At 32.4% G+C, this 23,163-nt stretch overlaps 3 protein-coding genes across 3 annotated transcripts; 1 reads left to right on the top strand and 2 right to left on the bottom strand.

The window, feature by feature from the left end:
• Positions 1-1,036: 1,036 nt before the first annotated feature.
• On the bottom strand, positions 1,037-3,335 carry LOC134266865 (melatonin-related receptor-like). Its single transcript, XM_062749071.1, has 3 exons — positions 3,329-3,335; positions 2,232-2,720; positions 1,037-1,320 (listed from the first exon to the last, which is right to left on the bottom strand). The coding sequence occupies exons 1-3, from the start codon at positions 3,333-3,335 to the stop codon at positions 1,037-1,039; spliced, it is 780 nt and encodes a 259-aa protein (XP_062605055.1).
• A 10,648-nt stretch (positions 3,336-13,983) lies between these two features.
• LOC134266866 (tripartite motif-containing protein 3-like) lies at positions 13,984-15,820 on the top strand. The gene has a single exon (XM_062749072.1). It carries the CDS (start codon positions 14,013-14,015, stop codon positions 15,678-15,680), a length of 1,668 nt encoding a protein of 555 aa, XP_062605056.1. The 5' UTR covers positions 13,984-14,012; the 3' UTR covers positions 15,681-15,820.
• Positions 15,821-20,569: 4,749 nt separating this feature from the next.
• Positions 20,570-22,942, bottom strand: LOC134266867 (melatonin receptor type 1A-like). The gene is made up of 2 exons (XM_062749073.1): positions 22,921-22,942; positions 20,570-21,327 (listed from the first exon to the last, which is right to left on the bottom strand). Exons 1-2 carry the CDS (start codon positions 22,940-22,942, stop codon positions 20,570-20,572), a joined length of 780 nt encoding a protein of 259 aa, XP_062605057.1.
• Positions 22,943-23,163: the final 221 nt, after the last annotated feature.

Here is a 23,163-nt window from a genome sequence, read left to right on the forward strand (position 1 = left end):
TGTAGGTACAGTAAATGAAATGTGATTTCACTAGCAAAGATCACAATGTATTATACAGGGAAGTAAAAAGGAAAATTGTTTTTTTTTTTAAATTACTGAATAAATTTGGGCTAAAATGATCCGGTTTGATGATGCTGTCCATGGGTCTCATTGCCAATGTGAATTTGTGTAAAGATACTTTTGATCATAGCGTAGGTTCGTGACCAGAGAAATTGATCTGATACATACTTGTATTTCTTATGATCTTATTACCTCCTCAATCCCCTTCATGCCCGCTGGCACACGACTGTGGCAGTTGTAGGAGTGTTATTTTTTTTATACCACGATTTCCATGAGATGACTTTCCTTTCCATGTAATAAAGCCTATCATTAAGTCAGAAATATAATACTAATGATGTCACAAAACAACCTACATGGAAGGTAACTTGAACTGCAAGTTTATAATATTTTTTATTCAATTTTTTCCTAATTGTCCTTGTATTTACTTAATTCTGTGCACAACATCAGCATGATGTTTTTTTTCTCTTTACTGTTATTTCTAATGATACACTCTATAGTTTTCACATTCTTAATGGAGTAATCAACGTGATGATCGAGAAAATACTAGCACAATGATTAGTTATGTATTAAACAGCCATTGAAATGTTTCACATGTTCAAAGACTTTTCACGATATTCATATGAACTAAAAGCGTAGGTCAAATTTAATCAGATGAAAAATTATTTTGAGCTTTAATCGAATGAAACAAGATTTTTTATGTACAAAAAATAGAAAAAAAAATGTCAAAGTAATTTTTGAATGAATTCGCATAACAAAGTGGTTGACCGCAATTGCTTCTTTTTGTTTTTTGCATGTTGTTTAATGTCCCTCTCGAGAATTTTTCACTCAAATGAAGACAGAACAGAATTGCCGGTTGCCAGTACCTACTTTGGTATGGGACATCGACTTATACGGTCTCAAACGAAGGACCGGTCTCCACGTCCCACAGAGCGTTTCTTCTTTTTAAGAGTAGAAATGATCATTTTTCAGTTTTCTTTCACTTCCCAGGATCGTTCATATTTCTTTCCGGTCCTGGTAGCACCTGAATCCTTGGAATGTGTTTCTTCTTACAACTGTCTAATCTCAGAAGTGAATTAAAAGCGTATTTGAAGTTTTTGTTGGTCATGTAGTAAACCAGCCAATTGATGGACGGATGCAAGTGGGCAAACGTCGTTATTATTAAATGTGCTTCGTGAGGAAAGGAATCTTGCCTGTCCAGTACAATTATAAGTGCATATGGTACCCAACACGTCGTGAAAACTAGGTAAATCAGAAACAACGCAGCTAGGATAAGGCAGTCCGTAAAATATCAAACTGTTCAAACTGTAGTAACTTCTCTAAACTACCTAGATATGACGTCATAATAGAATATGACGTCAAGTCACTGCATACTTGAGCTGACATGACGGGGAAAGTGTCATAATTTTTACGTGGATTTAAATTTAATTTGTGGACTTGTTGTTTAATTCAAGTGTAAGGATTGTTCTTTAAGCTTGAATATGCTGTTATGATGTTGAACCTTTGAAATTTAAATATCCCTATTCCTTTTGCATGTCCGATATGCACATATTCAAAGTCAAACAATAGCAAAACATTATGTGTGAAACGCTCCCCTTACACGTCCGAAGACAGAGTTAGAATTTATTTAATCGTGTTTATATTGGACTAGCACAAGTGATAAACAAGGACAAATTGAAGATATTCTGCGTGAATCTAGTAGAGACGTATGTCCTCTAACTGAATTTTGCTGGGGGATTGTGTGTAGTTTAGGCATTCTGGTATAAATCGCGATAAAGAGTTGAAAATACCCCTTCTTATGTTGGTAAGTTGAATTTCTCGTAAAATATTTTCTAAACGCGTAAAAATTAAACCTGCCCCCAGCATTTTCTAATTACCAGAGATAACGATTAATTGATTTATGTAACAAACTCTGCACAATTTTTTTGTTTATCACATGTGCCGAAGCGATTTTTGTGCAGCAATAGGGAATATCATAAATCTCTGTCACGTGATCAACACAGTCATGTGACATCACAAAAAAGCGTTAAAATAAAACCTGATTCAACTATTATCTAAAGTTGACTACAATTTCAAACAAGGATTACATATTTAAATAAAACTCTACCTCAAAATGTAATGTATATTTTCAAGGCATTTAAAGCCTTCGGACAGCCTTATCATAACTGCGAAGGTTCGAGCAAAGCACATTGACTTCCGTTGCTGGTCGTATGACGTTAGGTCCATGACTTGTTTGCTGCTTTTATGAAATTTTTGATAAATACACAAGTAAAAGCATCCCGTCAGTATAACTGGAATCCATACAAGAACAATAGAGAATATCACTGTGTAATAGTAAGTGGCCATTCGGTCCCAAATGCACTCAAAACTTTTACGATCAAAGGAGTGGTCCCCAATCCCTGCCAAATTTAATAGGATTAGTAAAATTCCAATAAGATAAAGAGAAAAACACATCACAATACACGATCTCTTTGAAAATAAATTATTGTAGTATTTGCTATGACAGGTGAAGATAAAGCGACTAAAGCTCATTAGAGTAATAGAACCAAGGGAATTTATACAGGATATGGTGCACAAGTATGCGATAGCTGGACATAGACGCGGATATGCATGGAAGAATCTTTCTCCCTCTAATTTACCTGGAATGGTTAAAATAATAAATGCTGTTAGTCAATGGAAATCTTTTTTATTAACAAGTAAAGAATGAAACAGATTTAAATATTTTACACATCTATGTAATTCCAATATAGATTTGTTGTAAATGATTAAAAATATAACTCTTATGTAATTTAACCATGTTCTGACTGAGGTTTGAAAAAAATAATACATGTTAACTTGTTTTTCTTAGTAACTCAAAAAATATTCATAATATTTTTCAACTCAAAAGTTCAAATTCTATAACAAACTTTAGGTAATATCCAAGAAATTTAAACCATCAAAGTTTGAGTTAAATGTTTAAACTTTTAAAAAATATTAAATATGAATGAAAAACGTTTTTTTATAAATGCTTGTATACTTACTGACAATGTGACGTGTAACCGAGCGGATGTTACAACAATAATGATACTTCGTTAATTAATCGTTATTTTATAAAAAAAAAAAAATTATTTCCAAAGCAGATACTTTTAATCTGACATGGGTCCTCGTCCACTGATTACTTTCTGTGTGATGAATTTGTTTGTATAAAGTTAACTGAATTTAAAAAAAGTTAGAGTTACGAATTTATCCTTGATACTCATCCTCTTCTATTTAACCAGCATAATAATCTTACTGGACATTTTATTTTCAAAAACCCTCAAACAGGGAATCTGTTTGAAGTTAAATCGAATTAGTACGTTGCAAGGTAATGAAGGAATTCCATAGAAATATTCCTTATAAGACAAATGTGATCAAGTTAAATTATTTGAAATTCAAAAATTTATTCATTATCTTTCTCTAGCTTTAGTAAATTGATAAATTTTTCACAAACTATGATTTGAGTATTTTTTTTTAAAATTATTTATTTAAAACCTATTTTAAATTTAATTTTAATGACACCATGACGTTCAATATTCGGTAAGGGCTACTATCAGGGATGAGGTACCGTAGAGAAGTGAGCATCCCCTGTCTACCGGCCTCCAATCTGAGTGCTTCTTGCGATTGTCCTTTTCTCGAAAATAGGAGTAAAATCGAATACAATGAGGTGTGTAATTTTTTTCATAACAATAAGAATGAAAAAAACTTCAATCAGCATAAATTAACAAAATGAAATTATATCTGCTAATAAGGCCATTGATCGACCATAGAACTTATGAAATGACGAGTTTAAACCACATTGTTAATATTCTTTTAACAAATTGTTGAAATAACAATTAAAAATTCCGTTGAAATATCTACTGGTTGAAAGGAAAGCCATTGCAGGTGCTTCTTTTTTTTTCGTGTATGAGGTATTTTGTTTAAAAAAAAATTCTGCTTAATATGAGTTCGAAGGCAAGTCTGCTAATAACACGAAGCAAGTGATACAACTGGAGCTCTGAGAGATTGTTAGAAGGCGTGGCCTCAAAAAACTAAAAAGATAACGTTATCCGGACAACTCAGTAAGTCAAGCGTTTTTACCCTGCCTTTTCTTCACATTGAATTGTCATTCTTGAGCCCCAAATGTTAAACTTTTCTAAATTCTACTGTCAATAAATGAAAGAACCCTGATCATAATTACGACTTTGTATTTTTACCAATTTCCAGAGAGAAGATATCGTGAATTAATGAAGCGTTCCATAACTATTATGATTCTTTATTTGCTTAATACATGCGTTTAATCACAATTTTTCATAAAGCGTTGGTGTGGTATAGCTCTTCTTTATATGAAAAAACAGCGCCTAGTTTATATATATATTCGCTTGATATGGCACTTCTATACATGAAACATAACAAACTGTGTAACACATAATAAATGCAAATATACAGATGTAAAGATAGGACATACGAAGAATGAATCAAAACATCATTTCTTAACTTAAAAACTAAATGCAGAAATTTACCGAAATTACAAAGCTCCAAAAAAATTTGTACACTCAATAATTGGACTAATTTGAATGCGGATGGGTTTTCAAGTAATAACTTTTAATACACTTACTTCCCAAGTCCTTGTATGGGGATCAAATTAAAACAAAATGGAACTCATCTTCTATTATGGTTTTTACAAAAATTCACAAAACATAAATTCCTTTACAATATTACAATTTTATGCCGGCCAGTTTCAATTGCCAGGTTATGGGAAGACATTCTTATTCTACTTATTTGTTTTTTTTTTATAAAGATTAGGTATTGACTTTCTTAAATAATATTGCAAGGTTAAATGATCTACAATGTGTCTGTAAAAAATACATTTTGTAGAACAATTTATTTCTGCCATGAGATTTTGTATAAAATAATCTGTTATTCTTTGTTTGATTAAAGGAAATTGTTTATTAATCATTACTTTGTCTTGTTCAAGCCAGATAAATCCGAGTCCATTCTCATAAAGTTTTTGTTTGATATTTTCAGCCCAATTATCAGAGTGTCTGCCGGAATATTCACATTCATTGGACAAATATTTATAATACATTTTCAAGATGCAATACTGTATTAGCATTCTATGGTTAAGAGCAATGAGTCCTAAAATGTATCTAATAATTTATGTAATTTTTAATATTATAGTCTGGTCCGATTTATAGAAAAAAATACTTCTAACAGCAAATAATTATTATTTGGTCCGGCATAGTTTTTTAACCTATTTCGAGTATGCTGAATCCGAAAAAACATGCTGGCCTTCATGAAAATGGCGTTAAAGAGGTCAAAATGGCGATTCAAAATGGCGGTCATCCAATTTTTTCTAATTTTCTCTAAATGTCGTTCAAAAAGGAAAAATAATGTGTGAATATCTCACTGAGTGTAAAACAAGTATAAAAATGATAATAAAGTGCTCACATTATTAGTTTAACTCAGAAAATGTAGTCGTTTCCACACTTAATTCGAATTTTCTCTGATTTTTTGGTCTATTGTTCTATATTCCGCTTTGTTCAAGATTTTACATATGAAAAAATCCATACACTGCGGATTTGTATTTTTCCCTCTACATCTCACTATTCTACAACTGAATGATGGCGTAGCTGTTAGTTTAAAGTCAAAATGGCGATTCAAAATGGCGGATATTCATCTTTTTTCTTTTAATTATTTCTAAATGTCATTTACATAGGAGAAATGATTTGTGAATATCTTACTGAGCGTAGTACAATTATGTAAAATGCAACAGAACACTAATTTGATCACTTTAAATCGGAAAATTTAGTCGTTTAAATTTGAAATGTGTTAATTAGCTCAAAATGGCGATTCAAAATGAAGTCTGATACACTCGAATTTCGTCGAAACTGCTTAATTCTGGTTTGTTTTGCAGAAAATAATTTACAGTTTTTTTTATATATATAGAATATATAGTTTATTGTTTAGTCCATAAATATGAACAAGAAATACTTGAAAAGATCTGGAAATAGTTAAAACAAACTCGACTTAAGAGTTTCCAAATTTCCCCCTTCATATTTGACCGTACATGTTCCAAAGCCTTTGAGCCCCCGTCCACCTAAAATCACTCCCGAATTCTGTCATTATCAACTCACACTTCTACCTCAACATCCCTCGGCATACCATCAAATATAACTGAAATAATTCTTGTCCGATTTCATCGAACACTTGTTCTAGCTTTTTAGCACTTATAGGAACTTAGTATTATCCCCTAACATCTTCTATTCCAGCTTTATTTGGTAAATGTTTCAGCCTGTCTTCGGAATTTTGGTATTTTCAACACTCAAGTAAAATGGTGCCCCGTGTCAAGGATGACAACTCCCTTGGCATGTAAAAGATCGTTTCTCTGGAGTTCGAAAAAGATTAAGCTCACTGGGGGCCGCCAGAGAAACCAAATCCTTCAAAATCCAATTATTTAAACTGATAGTCTGCCGAAACATGGCTGAAAAATTGCCGACTCGGCGTTAAACAATATACAATCAATCAACCAACACTCAAGGAACAGCACATTTATGTTCAAATGTTAAAAGTCTATTTTGTTTTCCAAAACCATATGCAAAATGAACTAGAGGTACTGTGAGCAATTAGCTCACTAAATGATACCCCGGTCTCCCATATGAATATAATGACAGTGTCCATGTTTCGCTATCATGGGAAACCCAAAATATGTGTCGGATCAAAAAGTTAAATAGGAGGTCACAATGGCAATATGTAATAAAGAGTCTGTAAAAGTTTCATCAAATTTCATTCAGTGGTATGAGAGGAGTTGCGGATAAGAGATGGGTACCCCAAAGCGTAACAGACGGACGGACGGACATACCGATTACTCTATACCCTCCCGCTTTTCAAGCGGGAGAATAAAAACATCTCTGATATTCAAGACATGTAGCTCAATATTTTGTGACCTCGTATAGATTTGTTGTACCAGTATTTAAGGGTAGAAAGGTCATTCTACTAGCAAGAAAATTCTCAAACTTGATCATCTGAAATCACATTGTGTGCATATTTTGGTGAGAAAAGTTGTAAATTTATGCAATTTAAGAGCGCCTGCAGCTAGATTCCTCGTGATTCCTACATGTATCACTTACAAGCTTTCGTACCAGTAGGCCTAAGCCATTCCTGATTTCGATCTAGTCAACACTTCTCTTGACAACAAAATTTTCTTGAACACTTCAAGTACTTTACAGGGCAACTTGATCCACACTTCTTTGTTAGGATAGTGTAAGGTTGTATCAAGAATCGAGGGAGGATTGCACACAAACATTTTCTTCTTTCAAATTTTGTAAATTTCAAAATTTTTTAATTTATATACCCTGTTCAATACAAAATTATCCGTTCACAGCATGAAATATTTGAGAATGCATATGAAGTTTTGACTGAGAATAACAAATTGCAAATGTAGGGACACAGAATCAGAGCTGGACAACAAAGAAAATTTATGGTTTACGTACGGGTATATTATACTAATAATTCTTAATAAATATGTTTATATTTGAATATTATAATATATTCAGATTTATATGATGTAACAGTTACTAGCCCTATAATTGGTCGTGGTCAATCATTTTAAAAATCATACTAATTATGTTGCACTAGACCTTCTATTAACATAAACATTTATTTTTTCTACACTGGACTAAAAATAGATCAAGAATTCCCAAGAACTGAATGTTCACTCGCCTTAATTCTCGGGGGAAACTGCTCTTGGGGTAGCTTAATTTTCTTATTGTCCTCAAAACAGCAATTATTGTATGATATTACTAACTTTTTATGTGAAGAAGCATGGTGAGACAGGTAAAAGGTAAAATGACTTCGGAATTGTGGTCAAAAATGTATCTTAAAAATAGAAGTAATTAAACAAAAATCCGTATTATAAAAATCCTAAGTCATTAACAAAAATATTTTCCAACTTTCATTGCATATTTGAACATTATTTCATGAATAAACAAAAACTGTAATTTATTTTCTGCAAAACAAACCAGAATTAAACAGTTTGGGTATTTTACGAAATTAGAAAGTATAAGACGTCATTTTAATTGCCATTCTGAGTTAATTAACACATTTCAAATTTAAACGACTAAATTTTCCGTTTTAAAGTGATCAAAAAAGTGTTCTATTGTCATTTTACATAGTTGTACTACGCTCAGTAAAATATTCACAAATCCTTTCTCCTATGTATACGACATTAAGAATCAAATAATTTGAAGAAAAAGATGAACATCCGCCATTTTGAATCGCCATTTTGACTTTAAACTTACAGCTGCGCCATCATTCAATTGTAGAATAGTGAGATGTAGAGGGAAAAATACAAATCTGCAGTGTATGGACATTTGCAAATGTAAAATCTTGAACAAAGAAGAATATAGAAACAATAGACAAAAAAATCAGAGAAAATTCGAATTAAGTGTAGAAACGACTAAATTTTCTGAGTTAAACTAATAATGTTACCATCCTATTATAATTTTTATAGTTTTATTACACTCACTGAGATATTCACTCATTACTTCTCCATTTTGAACGACATTACGAGAAAATTAGAAAAATTGGATGTCCGCCATTTTGAATCGCCATTTTGACCCCTTTAACGCCATTTTCATGAAGGCCAGCATATTTTTTCGGATTCAGCATACTCGAAATAGGTTAAAAAACTATGCCGGACCAAATAATAATTATTTGCCGTTAGAAGTTATTTCTAGCCTTCTTTTTAAAATTCAGGACCAGACTATTACAAAAACAGACCGGGGATTACTTAGGAAATTATTTCTACGTATCGCATTTAATTCAGAGATGATTATTAATATACTAGTATTGTCTTGATTTTGGATAACTCTGTTGAAAAAATCAATATATAGAATCTTTTCAGTAATATTTAAAATAAAGGATGAAATTATTAACTACGAAATTTAAAACAATTTGGCAGCCCATCACTGGTTTGTAGAGAGGAACTTGTCAGATGATTTGTTCTTATTTTAATATATTGCGCTGAGCATATTCACTTCGGTTAGCACTGGATTAAAACCTTATAATATAGAGGTCCTCTTTGCGTGTTTTTATAACAACAGAAACACTGGTTCTGTTTTGATACTTGATACCACCTTTAGATGTAGATTGTACATGAAACTTTTCCTAACACTTAAATTTACACACATACTGTTGGTAAACCTGGAATTTGCTTTGACACTGTGCACGTCTTACACTTTTAATTTGAGGTGTAATGTGTCAATGAGATTTCGGTGAAAATATTGTACATGTTACTCACATAGCATTTGTGTAAATTGAAGACTGCTATCGGCCATCGTAACTCTTTACTTGGAATATGGTATTTTAACTTCTCCGATCATTTTTTTTTTATTAAACTCGTTTCAACGAGATAACCAACTCGTTACTATGAGATACTAACACTGACTAACTCCGTATAAAGATGCATCTGTATAACTTTCTTATTTTCTCTTTATAACGAGTTTTAGAATATTTTTTATCTTCCCACCCGGCTGTCGTAATATCTAATTTAAAAAACTTTTAACAAAGCGGTTGATATCACCATAACCACGGGTGGCGTCACAATAAATACTGGTATATTAGCTTCGATGGCGTTACAGTGCCTAGGTTGAGTAGCCCACCGGTCATGTTCTAATCAAAGTGTTTAATAAGGTATGAATAATGTTCTATTGCTGTCGTAGATGTAAATGTGTTCAATCTCATCATTCGTGATTTTCTACATATTGTGTAGTCAACCAAAATGTAATTTGTGTATACAGAGGCGTATCTTGGCGTCTACGCATGTGTTAACTTATCTTTCTTAACCTCCGCTTAAAAAGTGGGAGGGTATACAGTGATCAGGAGGTACCTCCGTCTGTTACGCTTTGGGGTACCCAACTGTTGTCTGCAACTCCTCTTACACCACTTGATGAAATTCAATGAGACTTTCAGAGATTCTTTGTTACATATCAGGTCCAGTCCAAAGACTATTTCTACCTACGTAGCTATTAATAGCTACCTAGGTATTTAAAGCTACCCAAAGTAGCTATTTTTACCTACTTTCTGCTTAACTTGCATTTTGTGGCGAAATGCAGGAACGGCGCAACATGGTGAGCACAACATTTCTTGATACAGTCACACTGATGATGGATATGACAAAATTTCGGCCAAAAAATGTGTACTTCAAATATAATCAATTTTGCATAGAAACTAATGTAAAATTGCCGATTCAGGAAGTAATCATTTTTTGGCCAAAATTTTGTCGTATTCATCATTTAGTGTGACTGTATCAAAAGATATGGTATTCACCATGTTGCGCCGTTTGGTCTTTGTGCCGTAAAATGCAGAAATTATACAAAGTAGGTAAAAATAGCTACTTTGGGTAGCTTTAAATACCTAGGTAGCTATTAATAGCTACGTAGGTAGAAATAGTCTTTGGACTGGACCTGCATATAGTGTTATCATGCACCTTCTGTTTTACTTTTTGATCAGAAACATATTTCGGGACTCCCATAACAAAACTGACACTGCCATCTTTCAATTTAATATTGAAGATTACCCATCTCTTATCCGCATCTCCTCCTATACACATATTCTTTATAACATAATGCCACTGTGCACCCTTTATATCACTTTTTGATATGACACTTATTTTGGGTCTCCCAGAGCAAAACATGAACATGCCATTATTTATAGTCACATGGGAGGCGGCAGGGGGGCATTTAGTGAGTTCACTGCTCACAGTACCTCTAGTTTTTGAAAGAGCCCTTTCAACATAGAAAATATTATATGGTATCTTATAATTATGTATTCACATATCTTTTTATTGTTTCTCGTAATTTGACATAATTACGGAAGCCCATTTAGGACCTATCAAAAATATTTTTGTTGAATTCGATATAACGAATTGTAGAATTTGTTATATCGAATCTATTTCGTTGTAACAGTTTTTTTGAATTCGTTATAATGAATTTAATCTGTTATAACAAATTTGGTTAATTCGTTTACACGAATTAAAGAAAATTGTTAAAACAAATTCGTGATAACAATTTCTAAAGTTTATTATAACAAATTAAATTCGTTTAAACAAATTCTTAAATTCGTTATAACGAATTCAGTTCGTTTAATCAAATTCAACAATCAAGATCTGTAGAGAAATATATATGAATTCGATATAACGATTTGTCTAATTCGTTTAAACGAATTTATTTTGTTATAACAAATTAAAGATTTCATTTAAACGGATTCAATTCGATACAACAAATATTAGAATTTGTTGAAACAAGATTATTTTTTATTAACAAATTTATGAATTTGTTAGAATGAATTCAACAAATTTGTTATAACAGATTTAATTCATTATAACAAATTCAAAGAAACTGTTATAACTAATTAAATTTGTTATAACAAATTCAACAATTCGTTATATCGAATTCAAAAATATTTTTGATAGGTCCTAACTGGGCTTCCGTACATAATAGTATCTTCTTAAGAAAACACTGTTATGAAATTAATTTGTCGGACGCGAGAATTCTACAAAAACGTTACATTACTAAGGATTGGAGAACAAGCATTGTATCTTGCATATACATTTGTATGCCTATTGTCAAATATTTTCTCTTTTTTTATGGTAATAGATAAAACCAAAACAGTTTTCAAAAAAGGGGCAAAATGTGTTTGTGAAACAATTTTTACTTTGCTTATACATGTTGGTTGGTTGGTTCTATATCTTTCATATTTCACATGTGTACATGTGTACTGAATTTCCTTTCATTGGATTGATTGATTGTAACGTCCCTCTCGAGAATTTTTCCTTCATGTAAAGACGCCACCACTTGCTATACTCGGCACTCAGGGCCATAGAGCAGGGAGGGATCTTTTTTCATGCCAGCACCTACTGCGACACGGGACCTCTGTTTATACAGTCTCATTTTGGCTTACAAACTTCACATATGTACATGTATTTATTGTAACTTAACATTTCCTTTGGTATGGATAATTTTGACCTTTGTCGTAGAGTTTTACCCATTTCAAAAAATAACATGTACATTGGCCACGTCTTTAGAACAGTTAGTATTAGGGTCTTTGTATTTCACAATTGAATTCCATGTGACAAGACCTCCTGGGTACTGTCCTCTGATGTCAAATTTTTCTAGGGACCATACCATTAAGTATTACCCTTCGACCTTGGTGTTTGGCCTACTTTGAAAAAAAAAATTAACTTGGACATGACTTTTGAACATCAATTTTACCTAGGGGTTTTATATAAATCACATGTGTATAACTTAGGACAAGACTTTTATCATGTTGTAAATTTTGAATTTACCCCCCGCCCCTAGTAAATTCATACTTTCTTACCATACATAAAGTTAATCTTATCTTCACTAAACCTATAAATCATTGTCATAAGAGGCCATAGTTCATGATATTGAACTTAAATGTCAATGAATGAATTTCTTACCATAGATCTCGAATCATATTTGCGTCAAAAGTCAAAGTCACAGAAACGTTGAAAAATGGACAGCACATGCAAGTCTTGTAGAAATTACCATTAAAAAATAATTCCCATCTATAAAAAAAAATTCAGGAATACTAGAAGATAGCAAACCCTGAGATAATGAACAGTAATCAATTTAAAAAGTTCAGAAACAGGGCAAAAACGGACTAAGAGTACTGGTATTTACTGCCGACCTGTTCCTACTGTGGAGTGCTCCTTGTCATGATCAGGAGTAACAGAAAAATTCGTTTACAATCCAGTGTGTAAATAACGACGTAATAATTAGTCAGTAAAACTCGGTAATAACGAAGTCACTGGGACCTATGAAATTACTTCGCTATATCCGTAATTTGTTATATCCGTATGAGGAATTCTTTTTTATATATTCGGTATTTGGGGATCCAATATTACTTTGCTTTATCCATGAATTCGCAAAATCCGTGTTCATACTAAACGAGTTTTACTGTAGCATGAAAAACGTCATGATTTTACATTAAAGATAGATTATATTTGTTGAAAAGGTCATTGTATCGACTATAACGTTGAGCTTACGAGATGATGACTTTGAACGACAATGTTGATAATTATACATGTATCTGTTGTCAGTAACTTTGCTTTTGCGTATCGAGTCAACTGAGAGATCATATTAAACCCGTACTCAGATGATGAGGGTATGTTGCTGCATAAGTAAAGGAAGTTGACAATTGACAAATTTGAAGGTCATTACGTTTGTAAAAAACTTTGTTGTTCGATTTATGTCTTTTTCAAGTACAATACCCAGATATGCAAATAGATGTGTCAGGCTCTCTGATGGCAAAATTTCCAGCCTTATTTGGAAGAATATTAAGGAAAATTTCTAAAAAGACACCCCCCCCAAAAAAAAAGCTTGACTGAAATGATCGAAATCATCAGTAAAAACGTTTACAACGAAGTGCCAGAGACGATCAATTTTGCTTCGTTATAAACGTATTTCGTTTTTTCCGTTAGCTCCACAATATGTAGGAATGAAAACACTTCACTATGAGCTTTAATTCACTAAATTGTATTTGCTATAAGCAAACTTTATTGTATTATGAATTGTGCAATCAAAATAAATGTTTGGTAGAATTTTTTTTAATGATTGTCCTTTCTTTTCTCTTATTTTAGGTGACTTTTAAACTAGAGTTAATTGTAGAAAGTTTTGAAAAAATGAAATAAATGTGTAGAAGAAATCTTATGCGTAATTTACAGTTACAGAATAAATGAAAAATTATAAATAAAATTTATCAATATACTCATTAATTATTGCAATTAACATAGTAGGTTACATAAATATGTTGTATGTATTGAACTGTCCTGAACTTAAATAAATTGCCAAAAAACATGTTCATGTGAATTGAAATTGAAAAAAAGACTTTTTTACTTTTAGGTTTCCAATTTTTCTGGAATTAAAATTTCATTAAAGATGGCAGATGAAAGATCTTTTGCGCAGCATTTCATACAGTGTGATGAATGTGAGGAAGAACCAGCCAAACAGTACTGTAAAAATTGCAAAGGAAATTTGTGTACAATATGCACAATGCGACATCAGGAAAAGAAACTTACTCAAAATCATGAATTGATTTCTTTAATAAGTGAAAGGAAAAATAGAAAACCTGAATTTTCGAGTTGCGAAGCTCATCCCTCAAGAAATTTAGAATTTTATTGCAAGCCGTGCCACACCCCATTATGCCCAGAATGTTTAATAACGGATCACAATGGACACAAAATGGAAGATCTGATGATTGTCTATAATCAAACAATGAATAACCTTTCAAGTAACCAAGAAAAGGTATTTACATCTTTACGTACTTCTGAAAGCCATTTATCGAAAGCAAAGCTGTTGAAAACTCAGTTGGTGGCAAATGCTGATGCTGTAGTGGCCAAGATAGAGAAAAGAGCTGATGCATATATAGAAATAATCCACAAAACAAGAGAAAAATTTGTAGACTTTGTTCGTAAGCATGAACGAGAGCATACTGGACATATTGATAAAATAATCGCAAAAAGGGAGGAAGAAATTGCCAAACTTAAAAGGATGAAATCTGACATTGAGGTAAAACTGGCATCTGACACCCAACAAACCACATTTCTTGAAGATACGTTTATCGATAAGAAGGATGATTGTCAACTTCTAAGAAGTTCTGATTTTACGTTGATAGAATTTGAAATACCACATATAAGTGAAAACGAAACCGAGGAAGCATTTGGTAAACTTTCACATATCCCGTGTAAAGATGAACCTTTTAATTTGGGTTCTACAACATGTAGCAAAAGGGAAACTGAGGAGCCACAATTAACAATGTCTATAACATCAAGATTCCGTGAACAATACGACGTGCATTGCCGAGGAGAAATGATTTTTATTACAGGCGAAAAAAGAAACATTCAACAATTCGATAACCTTGGGCGTCATATCTCTGCCATAGAGACTGAAAGTCCACCAGACGGTATGACAATATTACCCAATATGAGTATATTTTACAGCGATTTCTTTGGGAAAAAAATTGTGCATATCCATCCTGAAAAAAATACAAGGGAAATGATTTTAACAGACATGTATCCTTATGGATTACATAACACTCGAGCTAACGAGATTTTGGCCTGTTTAGTTTTCCAAGCTGATTCAGAAGCAAGAAAGCAAAAGGGAAAAATCATAAAATATTCTAAATCTGGGGAACAATTACAGGAGTATATGTATGACGGACAGACTCTTTTATTTAATCGACCCATTGATGTTACAGAAAATATTACGGATGATATAATAGTATCGGATGTTCATTCTTGCCAAGTTATAGCTATTTCACCAGAAGGACACTTGCAATTTCAATATGATGGAGGCGTATATGTGGGGAAGTCAAACAGTTTTTCGCCAGCCGGTCTTGATACCGACATCCTAGGAAATATCATGATAGCAGACGAATACGGTAACCGCATTCACGTTCTTGATTCTGAAGGAAATTTCAAAAGGATTCTTCTAAACAGATGGGACGGAATAGAATTACCAGTTGGCATATGCTTTGATGGAAAAGATTCAGTATGGATTGCAGAGAGCAAGTCGAAGAAATCGAAGAAATTTAAATATTTGGAATAATTTACCAGTACTAGCAATTGGATTTAACTTAAACTGTGTATGATATTTCATGATAACGTTATCGTAGGAACTGATATTTAATTTTCCACCAATGTTTATAGGTAACATCAAGCCTGTAAAAGAAATCATGGAATGAGATAAAAGGAGATAAAAGGAACTGTAACAAAATTTTATTATATTAAGGATTGACAGTTGAATGAAGAATAGAGCGAAAGGACAAGAGAAGCTATGACCCATTTTTGGAGTTGAAGTGTCTTTTTGAATGATGAAACAATTTATCAATAAAAACCTCATGGTACCCATGCCACAAAATGATTATTTGTGGTAAGTTATAGGAAACACACAGATCACAGAAAAGTGAAGAGATATGATAAATTTCTGAATATTCTCTTTTTTGTGCAATTTTCATCGAATTAACTGCACATTTTGTTTCAGAAAACAGAGCACAAGCTTGCCTATCTACCAAATTCATATATTTTATTTAAACTAATATCAGATGTATCTTATGTACAAAAAAATCTCAGATAGACAAACGCGTGCACTGTGTTTCCCAAAGTGAAAAAATATCAATTGTGGCGAAATTTTACCAAATGTCCAACGTCTGCACTCTCTTGTGGCCTCCTTGTAAGCTTAGTATCAAAATAAGTGCTGGGTATTAAACAAGTATTATTTTAAATCTTTAACTGCAGACTATCACAACTTTCACTGTTAAATAAGGGGCCAGATTCGAATATTGGAATCATCACTAGCGACAGTTTCGTTAATTAATCAGACTCACAGAATAAAGAATGCAAATGAGAGACTTCTTCATAGATAGTTTCAGCAATTTTGGGCGGTTGATGAGTCATTGAATGATCAGCAGAGGACAAAAAGACCGAAAGACAGGAGGACAGACGGAAACGTTCAATGGTGTCTGACATTGTCAAAAAAGACGGACGAATAGAGTGTCATGTGAATTTTCAAGTTTGTCTAATGCGACTGTTAAAAAAGATTTGACAGTGGGCTGAATTATGAAAAGAGTGAGTGTATTGTGGTACCAAGAATTCTGAAAGAAAGTGAAATTAGTGGAAGTGTTTGCGAATCAAAAATATCTTTTAATGAAACGAAAGGAAAGGCTTTAAAACATCCGTCATATGACGTTATATTTAGGTACGGCGACTACCATAATTGCACATCGTTTAAAATCCGATATTTTGAAAAATATATCATATTCCTTTGAAATTTGCAGGTCTTATTTAAAATAAATAAAGCTTCAAAAGTGTATAATTTTGTTGTTTTACGTCGATTTATAGCAATTTTATCAAAGTTGTGACATTACTTTTGGATCAACCCTCGTAACTGCTTACCCAAAATTGAATTATGGTGAAACATTTATGACAAATGAGGCATTCAGAAATATCTTTCTCCATAATTCAAGTTAAAGCTAAACACGATTCGTAAAAGGAATCTGTCCGCCTTTTTTGTTCCACGAGTCTCGCTACTCTGCAGACCCCTAAAAAATAGGGCAGAACTTAGTGTATAATCAGTCGACACCGCTGTAGACGGACGTATGCTATACAGGACTCGGTAGCGAGAATAATAACGTAATACTTCGTCTAATGCAGGAAAGTAAGATACCAAATAAATTTACAATTATAGTTGTATACGTCAGTGCAGTATACAAACAACATACAAACAACACAGATAAACATAACTGCAATAAAATGTAAACAAAGGTATTGCAAGATAGCCAGCACAAATACGGGTCGCCAAAGCAGTCAGGTGTAACGAATGCTACAAGTATACCCTAGTATTGATGTATCGTAGATAATGCCATCGAAAATGGTGTGTGGCTATTTACAAGTCGTGTTCAGCTTTAAAAAAGAGTAACATAATGACACATGGAAATATCGGCACGTTTATCAGTTTAGTTTGCACTTGATCCCACCCCTGATTATTTCATTAGGTCCGTATTTGCTCCGATTATCAGGGGTGGGATCAAGTGCCACATAGAATACAGAACAAAAACATTGCATGTTGTAGAGATGTTTCTTTCTCATCGCCTCTTCTTGTCCGTTGGCACAAAATTGTGTGTCGCTAGTGACACGGGACCTCGGTTTTTCATCCGAAGAACCCGCAACTTTCAAAGGTGATGTGCGCTTGGTGAAAGATAAGTGCTACCTTTTTTAATCGACGTTGATTACTTTCAGTTTTAGCAGCAATTCATATATACACGACCTTTAGATGACGGAGCGACTAAGCTACAGTAACGGCCGTTTTATCATTAAAAGACCGGTTTTACACAATACCCTTTTTCTTTCTTTCTTTCTTTCTTTTTTTTTTTTTAGGTTTTTAGGGAAAAAAATGATTTATGAATATTTATTAAATGATAAAATCGAAGGAGAATTGAATCTTGCAGAAAAAAAATCGTTTGTACAATTTTTAACATTTCAATTGGAAAATTGTTTAATCGAATTTCAAAATCGTTTGAACTATCAAAAAATTGTTTGTACATATTTCTCTGAAAGCATCGTTCGGTAGTTTGGATACAAGTTTGTTCTAGATAATCATAATCTTCGAAGGGGTAGGATGGGTGAACAACTGGGAATCAAAGTTTTGCATATAAGAATATATAGGGGAATCAGTGCAATGGAACAACAAAGCCATAAGTCAAATTTATATGAAAGAATCCCAATATGATGAGCCTCGGGTGTAACTGGGGTTGATATCTAAATAGGATTTAATAGGAATAAGATTCTGCTGATGAAGAACAAGAAAAGTCATATTTACTCAGGTGAGCGTTACGATCCATGAGCCATTTGATATTGTCGTGGACGCGCATCACGAATCTGCATTTTGTAAGATATTTAAAATTATTTGATCAATAATTCTTTTGATACGAAAAGGTTAATCTTTTACAAAGGGAAGATATAAGACCTTTCTTATGATAAAACAAGCCTATTTTATATCGATGACCACTGGTGGATGCTTTCTCGTGTTCCATTTGATTCATATCTTCCTTTAACTCTTTTTTTGTTGTTCCATCATGTTCAGCCAAAACAAAATTAGAGATACTGCGAGCACCGAGCTCACAAAATGGTATACCTGCTCCAATAATTGTATTATGGCGAAATGGTAAAATTTAGACAATACCGGTATGTTAATTTATGAAACTCTGTGTGAATTCGTCGATATTAATTCAGGGATTTAGAAGAAATATTCAATTGCGTTAACAAAATGGATACCGCCTCTAACAAGAATAAGGGTAATGTTCGTTATGTGTTGGCTATTTCGTGATTTTAGAAATCCTAAATACCTGTCCTATCAAAACGTTAAATTAAAATTGCACAATGAATAAAGATGTGAAAGTTTTTCAAATCTTGCATATACTCCACGGAAGTGAGTTTTTGAAGTAGAATATTGTCTCTTATACAATACGTTTTTATTTTAGAGAAAAGACAATTTTACGGGTCAGTTACACTTTGAGTGGTTATTAATTGATAATTATTTTGAAACTTTACGACTAGACGAACTTAAGAAGAGGTGTCTCCTTTATACTCGTTAAGTATAACTTTCAGTGGCATGGTACGTCCTCCTATGATGTCATAGTTTTTTGCAAAAACTGTAATTAGTTTTAATTCATAACTTATAGAACAATATCTCTTGGAAGAATGCTTTACAATTGGTGTAATGATAAATATTGTTAAGTCTAAGAATTTAAAAAATGCATATTTTCTATATTTAATCAATAATTTAATCTTTAAAAAATGTTGACAAGGGTAATAACTCCTTCTAAGGTCTCTCCATTCAGGCATTTGCTTTATTATAAAATAGTTTCCCTGATAATCACAAATCAAAAGTATCTTTTAAGAAGAAGTATTTAGGAACACTCCGCATCAGAATTATGCATTTTAACCAGTTTTTACGTATTTTTCATAATAGTGTTTACAAAAAATATTCGATTTTTTATGTTGACATACACTTCTGTTTATTTATGTTTTGCATCTTAAATAATATGGTGACCTATACATTTTTTGCAAGAATTGGAAAGTTTAAAGTATATTAAATGAAAATAAATGCAGTTTTTGTACTTTGAACCTATAAAATTGTGAGGGTGGAAACACCTGAATAACAACTATCAAATACATTTTCAAAATAATTTATTACTAAATTTTTTTTTTTATTTTTATAAAGAGCACAGAGTTAAGGAAAAATTATTTACAATTACTAGTAACTAATTCTATATTATAGAATTCTTAAAAATATTTCATGCAGTCTATTCATATTTAAATATGTCCTCGTCATATCTTAAAAGCAAAGTAAACAAAATATATTTAATACAATTTTTATGCTCAATTATTTAACATATATGTAAAAAGATCCTTAAAAAGAGCAATATGTCATGTACAATCGTATACAGTTTTTGCTTACAAAACAAAACCTACCACAATCCTTTTACTTTTAAACAAATTATTTCCTTGTAGAGAATGATGATCAGGCCCAGTGCTCCTGCAAACCACACATTTCAACAATATCTTGGTACCTGAAACAAATATCTTGGTGGCTCAGGATGCTGAAAATCTTTATTATATACGCTTAAGTCTGTAGCACCTTTATCAATTAATAAAAAGTTTATTTGAAGTTTCCACTGGTCTTCATTATTCTTGATAATCAATTAAATGTGCTTCACGTGGAAACAAAGCTCTATAAAAAGTCCATATGGTACCCATCACTTTGCAAAACTCTCTAAAAACGAGTCAGAATATTGAATTTCATTGAATTACGAAATATTGGAAAAATTTGCAAGTATCCCGGATTTCTATGAAAAACTGCTGGTATGTCTTTTGTTTTAAGACGATATGAAAATTGTTACAACGTTCTAATATTGCTTGTTCGGTTGCATTCATTTTTTACGTTGAATCTGTTTGTACTTCCATTCCATTTCTTTTAATGATTTTAGAACACCTGTCCAATTTCAACAGTAAATTAAATGCATCCTGGAATTTTTTATTCGTCTTGTAGTAAACCAGCCCATTAATAGATGGATGCAAGTGAGCAAACGTCGTAATAATCAAATGTGCTTCATGGGGAAATGAATTTTCCTTGTCAGCTACAATAATGATTGCGTACGGTACCCAACATGTCGCAAAAATGGCATAAATCAGAAACAAAGTGCGCGCTAGGCCTACCGACTTCCGCTCCAGTTTCGATGACGTCAGATCCATAATTTGGTTGGCATTCTTGTGAACTTTATAATAAATACTAAAGTAGAATAACGCATTTAGCACTACGGGGATCCATACAAGAACAACAGAGAATGCTACTGTGTAGTAGTAGGTAGCCATTCTGTCCCAAATACATTCAAGGCTCTTTCGATCATAAGAGTGATCACCAATTCCCGCCAAATTCAAAAGAACCATCAGAAGACCGGTCAGGTAAAGACCGACACACATGGTGATAGAAGTGCTTTTTCTAAATATAGTATCGTAGTATTTGTTATGGCAGATGAAAATGAAGCGACTAAAGCTCATGAGAGTTATTGAGCCTAGGGAACTGATGCACGAAATAGTGCAGAGATAGGCGATCACTTGACACAGTCCTGGATTGGCAAGGAAGAACTTCTCTCCTTCTAATTTACCTAATAAACAGTAAAAAAAAACATATACTCCTACAATTAGGAAGAGAATTGTGATTTGAACTTAAATGAGTATGGGACTTAAGGTATGTCACTCGTGAAATTGGTGAAATGAAGGATTTTTTGAGAAGTATATTTTGGTTAAGTACTCATATAGTGTGACTCAAAATCGCAGAGAAAATAGGGGGTCAGTGTGCATCTTACTGACCTACAGTACAATTAAGTTGACCTTTTTGCACTTAAACTTTAACTCTTTGGTAAATTACTGAAACCTTTGTCATAATTTATCAGATGTAACAATGGCAATAAATATAATTTTATTTTACTTAAAGTAGTTTAAATAATATTTATCATTGAAAAAAATCTTGCAAATTAATGCGCGTAAATTATTGTCTGACCTTTTTGCACTAAAAAGTAACATATTTGACGTATAAAAAACTAAATAGGCAATAAAACATTTTCTTAAATCAAACTTTTTACGACTTAAGTGCTGATCAGTCACAAGTATCGAGAACTTTAAAATAATGAAAGAAAAAGTTGATGTCAGAGATGTTAATTTTGAAATATTGGTTAAAATATGTGATTTTCAGGCGAAAAATGGTATAAATTTTATCTAGACTTATTTGACATATCTTTTTTGGCAAAGTTTGTTGAAGGAAGGTGTAAAACTTGTTCTAAAATATAAATTATGACCTATATTAAATATTTCTAGCAATTTCATAACTGAAAATATTCTCCGAGTAAAAGTATGTGAGGCTAAAGTTCCAAGATATTAAATTAAATAAACGTGCAGATTTGCAGAATGATCTGCTAAATCTCCTTCCTCCACAAGAAATAGTCCCTCATAAATCTTGTTTCTTTGTAGCTTTTTGAGAAGTTTTTTCGTTGAATGTTAAAACATTAACATTGTTGAATTTGAATATGTTATAAAAATTGAAAATTAATAAATAGTTTTGAAGCAAGAGGATGTGCGTCAACTTTTCTAAAAAGCTGACGAGTGACATACCTTAAAATGACATTCAACACGAGACGCATTTTCATTAATCCTCATTTCCCAAGGCATAAAAATTGTTTTGCAAGTGAGAAATAAAGTTAAGATCCGTACATTAAATCAAAGTCATGATTTATTTTCGGTCTTAGTATATTGTGATAACAAAGTAAAATTTCCCCTCGACAGTTCTGGAAACCGTTTTTGTTATGGAAGCAATTTTTTTTATCAATCACCGTGCAATCGGGAGAAGGGTTAGTCTTCTACAGATTTTATTTACTAGAACATGAATGAAAATGTCTCATGTACGAGGGGGTCAAATAGTTCGTGGAAAAGGGCCAGAAAATTAAAACCGCCATAGGTATATCCATGAATTTTAAAAGATCTAGTTATCATCATCTATTCTATCTACATAAAAAACCTAAATCATAAAGAATGGATGCGTACAAGGCCAGGACAATCCCCCGCTCTGAGAAAAGACTTTTTTGAATTCTAAAAGTTATATTTTTTCAAAATTATATGGTTTATATCATCTTTAACACATTTAAATCTGTGTTTCATTGTTTTAATATTTCATTAGTAATTTATTTTTCACTCATGTTTTTAAGATATATGAAAACAAAAAGAAAAAGCTTTACCTATGATTCGAACTCTCTCCATAGCGCAGGTTTTGATCTCAGACCGACCGCTTTAACCACTATGCTACGACGTCTGTCAGTGTGATTTAAATGAACGGATTTGTTGAAGCGTACATTTTTTCAGAATTTTTGATTTTCATATAGAATTGGTTCATATTCCATTTTGTGGACAAATTTCATATGTACTTTTCCATCATATTTAGCGTTAACGAAGAATGGAGTCTTGACCCATTCATGTTCAAA

Source organism: Saccostrea cucullata, unplaced genomic scaffold (assembly GCF_032062105.1).
Source record: "Saccostrea cucullata isolate Sc308-1 unplaced genomic scaffold, CSIRO_AGI_Scuc_v1 ctg10327, whole genome shotgun sequence".
Classification (NCBI taxonomy): domain Eukaryota; kingdom Metazoa; phylum Mollusca; class Bivalvia; order Ostreida; family Ostreidae; genus Saccostrea; species Saccostrea cuccullata.

Excerpts from the sequence above, each read along its gene's own strand:
- LOC134266867 (XM_062749073.1), bottom strand. The coding sequence starts at position 22,942 with ATGGAGAGAGTTCGAATCATAG. Across the intron at positions 21,328-22,920 it reads GGAGAGAGTTCGAATCATAG|GAGTATATGTTTTTTTTTAC; the intron begins GTAAAGCTTTTT and ends TCCTAATTGTAG.
- LOC134266865 (XM_062749071.1), bottom strand. Across the intron at positions 1,321-2,231 it reads GTCAATGTGCTTTGCTCGAA|CGTTGTTTCTGATTTACCTA; the intron begins CCTTCGCAGTTA and ends TTATCCTAGCTG.
- LOC134266866 (XM_062749072.1), top strand. The coding sequence starts at position 14,013 with ATGGCAGATGAAAGATCTTTTGCGCAGCATTTCATACAGTGTGATGAA.